This window comes from Solanum pennellii, chromosome 5 (assembly GCF_001406875.1).
Source record: "Solanum pennellii chromosome 5, SPENNV200".
NCBI classification, from domain to species: domain Eukaryota; kingdom Viridiplantae; phylum Streptophyta; class Magnoliopsida; order Solanales; family Solanaceae; genus Solanum; species Solanum pennellii.
In genome coordinates, this window is record NC_028641.1 from 5,892,885 (window position 1) to 5,900,428 (window position 7,544).

At 32.2% G+C, this 7,544-nt stretch overlaps 1 protein-coding gene across 1 annotated transcript; it reads left to right on the forward strand.

The window, feature by feature from the left end:
• Positions 1-3,875: 3,875 nt before the first annotated feature.
• On the forward strand, positions 3,876-7,023 carry LOC107020913 (pentatricopeptide repeat-containing protein At2g30100, chloroplastic). The gene is made up of 2 exons (XM_015221441.2): positions 3,876-4,909; positions 5,894-7,023. The coding sequence occupies exons 1-2, from the start codon at positions 4,172-4,174 to the stop codon at positions 6,665-6,667; spliced, it is 1,512 nt and encodes a 503-aa protein (XP_015076927.1). The 5' UTR covers positions 3,876-4,171; the 3' UTR covers positions 6,668-7,023.
• The last annotated feature ends 521 nt before the right edge of the window (positions 7,024-7,544 follow it).

Here is a 7,544-nt window from a genome sequence, read left to right on the forward strand (position 1 = left end):
TGATTATTACTTAGTTTTTATTGTATCATATCGTTTGAATTCATCGTTAAGTAACAACGAAAAAACTCATTTTATGTAACAATCGATTTGGTGTGATCGCGTCATTACCTTAATATTTTCTTCTCTATTTGTCTTTATTTATTATTTTAATAATCATATTTCATTTTTTTTTATCACAATAGTTCTACCGATATCCTACTTTTCTGCTAGGTTTATCATTTCAAATTAAAGATAATTGGCATTATATAACAACAGAAAACGATATGATCTATCCATGAACAACCACCTCCTTCCGCCTCTATACTGGCCACCACTCACCATCGATGGATCTTTATACGACCATGGAGGTTCGATCAATTTAAATAATCATTGCCATTTTCTCTAGTATAAGTGTTCATAGTGCCATTGGTTAAGTGCTAGTTTTGCTCCTCAAGGTCGCCTAATCGAAACTTGGCTTTTCCACTTTGATTTTTTCGTGATTTCACATCTCAATTATCAGTTACATCTTCAAAACTTGGCTTCTTCGCAATTTCACATTTCAACTACCAGTTACATCTTCAGCTTATCAAGGATATAATCTTAAATTTTTTTCGCAAATTTCACATTTTGACTTTGAGTTGCATCTTCAGCTTATCGAGGACATAGTCTTAAATAGGAGGGTATGGAGGTCGGGTACTAAGTTGCATCTTCAGCTTACCGAGGACATAATCTTAAATAGGTAGTTATTGAGGTCATGTACTGAAAGAGGAGGTTAAAAGATAGTAGAGGGGTGTTGTTGCTTGCGTTTGTTGGTGTTGTCGTTGTACTAGTTGTATTACGTTTGCTTATACTATCTAGCATCATTTGTTTCGATTATTGCATTATTGCGTTGTTCTTGTTTCTTTCTCTTTTTTTTTTTTAGGTTTTGCATTGTTTTCTTCTTCTTCTCTATACTTGAATTTTTTGTTTTTGAGTTGAGAGGATCTTCCGAATACCGTCTCTATCTATATGAGATTATTGTTAAATTTGTTTAAACTCTACTTTTCTCAAACTTAACTTGTGAAATTTTAGTAAGTATGTTATAGTCGTAACACAATCATTTGGTCGCTTATTTTTTCTTTTTTCTTTTCTAAAGTCTAATTTCCCTAAAGGAGCTTTGAAGTTGGTTGTTAATATTCCGATACAAGTTAAAATTTCATTTTCAAAGGAATGGTATATGTGATAAAAATAAAGTCATGATTTGGACTTGTTTATTGTTCTTGTTTATTTTTCCTCCACTTGTGTCATGATTAATTTGATTGATTCAAGATAATAGATCATTAAGTTTTTTTTATAAAAATAATTATTAAAATTTTAGACAAAGTCTTAATGTCATTAAGAAGTATTTTTGAGTGGATAATTTTCATTCATTATTCTATTTGCATATCTCAAAAATCTATGTATCACAACTACACGATAATCATTATTGTTGTCGATTATTACTATCAATCGTTACCACACTTACCACCTCCATCATTATAATTGAGTCATTAGACATTACCACCAATGCTATCACTGCCACATCCATCGTTGCTATCAACATCTATGACAATTATAACCAATCTGTACCATCTACTACTTTAACCATCATAACTAGCATTACCGTCACATTTTCATCCATCATTATTGACGCCACCAACTTAGCCAGTGTAACCACCACTATAACTATCATCATTACACTAGTCACCACAATATCAACCACCTTGACCATCATAACTATCATCGCCAATCCACCACCATTACTAGCCTAACGCCAACCATTTCCATCACCTACATTATAAATCAACTCTATCATCTCTAACGAACATAAATAATTTTCTAATCAAATAATAATTAAATTTTATTAAATTTATTTATTTTTATAATAAATTATTTTTCTATTTGAATTATACATTTGTTCTGCTTATAAATAAATGAATTATACACATTTTTTAAATCTTAAAAGATAATTTAATGCTCAAATCTAAATACAACATTTTAATTATCAAATTTGTGTTTAAACTAAGAAGTCTCCATTTCTAATAAAAAAATAAGCAAGACAACTCAAACTTTAACTCAACCCTTTTGTTGACCATCATAATTTACATTCTTTATAATAATTGATCTTTTTTAATTGATTATGATGATAGGACATATTTATATTCAAACTACGTACTATAGTAATTATTTTAATCAACAAAGTTATAACACGCTATTAATGTAAAAATAAAAAATTAATTTAGATGTACCTACTATAACTTTTTAATAAAAAACATTCCTAAAATATAATCACCGGCCACAATATAAGTACATCCTTAAAATAAGTATGTAATACGAATATTTTTGTGAACATAAAAGCAACCTCAATATTATACTTTAAATTAAAAAACAAAGCAAATTTTATCTTTTAGCTCACTTACCATACCTTTTCTGGATTTTTTGTTACACATGGTATATTATTTTAATATATATAATTTAATTATACAGCATCTTTTTTTTGGTTGTTACGTTGTTTAGTAATCTAAAGAATAAACTTGTATTATATTTATTAAAGCAAAGTAGAGTACGCGGATAAACTTACTATAAGAAATAAAAAATAATTAAGTACTAATAAATAAATTCAAAATAAGAAGAAAAAAAAGAAAGTAATAATATCATCATACCAAATCAATAGTTTCATAAAAGTATCAGATATTTTAGGTGGGTGTTTAATTATGTTTTATTCAAAAATTGTAAAAATAATTTTATTTTCAAAGTGAAATACAAAAAATAAAAATTGTGTTTAGTCATAAACACAAAAAAAAAGAAATATAGAATCTCTGAATTCGACATAAATAGGAGCGTTTTCGATGCTTATGTCGTTTTTTTATTAAAAATCATGTATTCTTACAAAAATTTGAGTTCATTTACTATGTCATGTGACAACTCTAAAATTTATATAAGTGTATTCAAGTAGATTAGTATTTTTAAAACCGTCAATAATTTAAAAATACAAATAATTTATGCCAAGTTGCTTAATACTTTCTCTCAATACAAATAAAAGTTATTTTAGACTTTTATGATTGATTTGAAGTAAAAAATAAAATAAAAACACTGTTTTTATTTCTTTTTAAAATTGTTGAAAATTTGAGAACTTATGACCTTAAACACACCCCCGCACTCGAACTCATAATTCACTCAGAGCTTTTATCTTTTAGATATTTGTTTCTTAATGACTCGAATTTACAAGTTTAAGGGTATTTTTTTTTAGAAAATATTTTCCTGAAAAATAAGTAGATATTTGATTTATTTTTTCATATTTGATTGGTGAGCAGAAAATATTTTTCGGAAAAATATTTTAGTGTTTGATTTTTGAATGAATTTTTTTTAAGAAATATATATCTTTTATTTTTTACTAGAATAGAAAATAAATTTTAAAGTTGAAATTCTTTTTAAAACAAACTTAAAAAATATTTTCGTGGTGAGATTGGGGCTGGGGGTGAAAGTTCGAGGGTAAGAGTGAAAAAATTAAAATTTTTTGAATTTTTTTTTTAAAAATTATATTAATTATTTTTTTTGGGGGTGGGGATGGGAGGAGGCTAGTGGGTTGGGTGAGTTGAGGGCTGGTAGGATTGGGTGGGTAGCGAGAGATTGGGAGAGGGTTTTGACAAATATTTTCCAAGTTTTGAAGGGAAAATTAATTTCTTTAAATTTGAAACTAATGAATTAACTTGAAAAATATTTTTCGTATCAAACACAACCTAACTGTTACTTTAATTTTAAAAAAAATGTTTATCATCCGAGTAACTTTCTTCGGGTAACAAAATAATACTCCGTACTAACTACTACACTATCAAAATAAATACTCATTTTGTACTTCTATAAATAATATAACTAATTATAAGGTAACAATCATTCAAACAAAGCCATTAGAAATCTAATGGCACTTGCTTAAAACATCATCTTCTTTGTTAGCCTCACTTTCCTTTTTCATTCACCGGCAACACCGCCGTCCACCGCCGTGTTTCATCCTTCCTCAGTTTCCATTTCAGACACCCTTCAGGCTACACCTCACTAAAAGCTCAATCTTTTGCTAAGAAGTTTCATATCTGAATTCTGTTTCAACCGATTATCATCTTTTTGAGCAAAGTTAGCTTTTTCTGTTTCTGGGTTTTCTTTGAAAAGATTGAGATATATGGCTACTGTTAACGAAATTGTAAGTTTTACCTATTTGGGGTTAAGTAAAGCTGTTTCTCCTAAACGATGTCGTTTGGGTATCCCTCAAACTTGGTTGAAATGGAGGAGTAGCTGGGTTTTGGATGGGGTGGGTTGTAGTAGTCGAAACCCTAGTTTTGTTAATCCGAGGAGGAATGGGTTTAAGTTGTTTAATTCGGTCGAATTGGGTAGTTTTGTGACGAGTGATGGTGAGGAGAAGAATGAGATGAGTGATTGTTTTTTCGAGGCGATTGAGGAATTAGAAAGAATGACGAGAGAGCCATCAGATGTACTTGAGGAAATGAATGAGAGGTTATCTGATAGAGAATTGCAGTTGGTGTTGGTGTATTTTGCGCAGGAAGGGAGGGATTCGTGGTGTGCGTTGGAGGTGTTTGAGTGGTTAAGGAAAGAGAATAGAGTCGATAAGGAGACGATGGAGCTTATGGTTTCGATAATGTGTGGATGGGTGCAGAAGTTGATTGGGTCTAAGAGTGAAGCTGGGGATGTAGTGGACTTGTTGGTTGATATGGACTGTGTTGGATTGAACCCGAGTTTTAGTATGGTTGAAAAGGTTATATCTTTGTATTGGGACGCAGGTGAGAGGGAGGGAGCTGTGTCGTTCGTGAAGGAGGTGTTGAGGAGGAAGATTGCTTACTCAGATGGTAATGTAGATGGGCATAAGGCAGGTCCTGCTGGTTATCTTGCTTGGAAGATGATGGTAATCTTTATATACTCAATTGAATATTATGCTAAGTACTCCGTCCATTTCAATTTGTTTGTCGTTTTGACTTGACTCATGGTTTAGAAAGTAAAGATTGAATCTTGTGTATTAAACTAAAGATGGGTAGAATTTGGTTATGTTGCCTGGAAGATGATGGTAATCCTTGTCTACTCGTTGGGTTTAATGCTTAGTACTTCACTTGTTAGCTGTAAATATTTGGTGCATTTTTTCCATTAAAAAGGTGATGTACCGAATATTGTTTGACTCTTGATTGGAAAAACAAAGAGTCATGCCTTCGACCGGCTTGTATTCTTTTCTAGTCATTCAGTTTGGTCATGTTAATCTCATGCTATCTTAAGCTTACTGAAAATTACAATCACATTACGATTTCTCTTCCCAGCTTTGAGTAATATGGTATTGGAATGAAGCAAATAACCCCCCCCCCCCAATGATATTAGGACAGTTGTGTATATTTTCTATTTTCCTGCATCCTTTTTTTGAGAAACATGTGTGCCTCGTTGTGCCACTTGAATAAGATTACTCGTAGAATGTTTATAGATGGTTGTTGGCGAAATATTTTTAGTCAGTCAGGTAGGATAGGTTGTGGAAACCAAATTCACAAACTATGATTCCCAAATAAAGTTAGACAATTAACCTTGATAAGGGAACTCTTTTGCTATGGGATCTATGATCACTTCACCATGAATTTATCGCTGCAAACTCTCTGTCCTCCGATTAAACTGCTCTGTACTTTGGTTGTGAGAAAGTGATATGGTCCATTGTTTTATTATATAGTAGAATAAAGGGGGTTACTACCAAGTAGAGAGGAAAAAGGTCTGGTAGTTACTTCTTCATGTTTTATATAACCTTATCAAAAAAATGTACTGTTGTATGTATGTATTGTATGTACGATTTTCCTGCTTCTAGGATTTGGTTTGCGAAATTATATCCATGTCCTTAAAGCTTTGTTCTTTCTGTCAGGAGGAGGGTAATTACAAGGATGCAGTCAAACTAGTTATTGACATTCGGGATTCTGGGTTGAAGCCGGAGTTATACAGCTATTTAATTGCAATGACAGCTGTGGTAAAAGAGCTGAATGAATTTGGGAAAGCTCTACGCAAATTAAAAGGTTTTGCCAGAACTGGTCTTGTTGCTGAGCTTGATTTAGAAAATCTTAGGCTTATTGAAGAATATCAAGCAGATCTGTTGGCTGAGGGTGTACAGTTGTCCGATTGGTTGATTCAAGAGGGTGGCCCTTCTCTTTTCGGGGTGGTTCATGAGAGGCTTCTTGCTATGTATGTCTGTGCTGGCCGTGGAATAGAAGCTGAGAGACATTTGTGGCAAATGAAGATATCTGGCAAGGAAGTCAGCGGAGATCTTCATGACATTGTCTTAGCAATATGTGCTTCCCAAAAGGAGCTAGGCCCCATCTCAAGGCTGCTTACCGGGATGGAGGCTTCAAGCTCGTTACAGAAAAAGAAAACATTGTCATGGCTCTTAAGAGGTTACATTAAAGGCGGACACTTAGAGAATGCTGCAGAAACAGTAATTAAGATGCTCGACTTGGGTTTATATCCTGATTTTCTGGACCGAGCAGCTGTGCTGCAGAGACTAAGAAGACGAATTCAACAATCTGGTAACTTGGAAACATACCTTAACCTTTGCAAACACCTTTCAGATGCGAGTCTGATTGGTCCGTGTCTTGTATATCTGTATATAAAGAAATATAGACTCTGGATAATAAGGACTCTTTGAGCAACCTTGAAGAAGCTACCGCCTGTTCTGAAGATATAAGAAGACGTTGCTCGTCTGTTGCAGGCTTTGATGTGTATAATATGTATAGTTTTAGATAATTCGAGAAACATACAGTGAGCGAGAGAGACCGAGAGAGTAAGATGCTGGCTGCTGGTCTAATTTAGATGTCCAGAATTGCAACATTCAGCATCTTGTTCTCAAGTTCAGTTTGTATATATTAATGTACACGTAAAACAAAGTGAGGTAGGAGATAAGGTCTGCGTACATGAGAATACACTGCCATTACCTACCACATCGCGAATAATAAATAAATAAACTATGCCCTATATTTCGGGTATATTGTCCTGGCATTACTATCGAGCTGGCCATTAGTAATAAACTATGCTCTTGTATCTATTATTAGAGACCATTAGTGCTATTATTCTGAATACATGTATGTAACTGTTGTTTGAATGAGATTAGAAAAATTTGTTATTTTGCGATATATTTTAAGTGGTTAACTTTTTTTAACTAATGAAAAAACTATCAAAAATGAAATCTCAGTGAAATTTTGGAATCTATTTTCGAAGAGCTAACAAAACCACATGTTCCTCTTAATCATCTAGCCTACTTTCACATATTTACCCAAATAAACGTACTTTTTGTAACAAATGATACTCGAAATTATGAATTTATTAAATATTTAACATTAATTTGAGATTAACGGAAGATATACTAAATATATCTTGAATTTCTAATAGATATTTCTTATACAAAATATATAAATATGATTTTTAACTTGACTTTAACGATAACGATACACAAGTAGATACTTTAAATTAGTATAAAATCAAATAAGTAGACATACATATTATACATGACATAATACGAACGTCAC

What these genes read in the sequence shown, in the direction of transcription:
- LOC107020913 (XM_015221441.2), top strand. Translation starts at nt 4,172, where the DNA reads ATGGCTACTGTTAACGAAATTGTAAGTTTTACCTATTTGGGGTTAAGT. An exon ending in ATCTTGCTTGGAAGATGATG is followed by an intron (nt 4,910 to 5,893) that starts GTAATCTTTATA and finishes TCTTTCTGTCAG; the next exon opens with GAGGAGGGTAATTACAAGGA.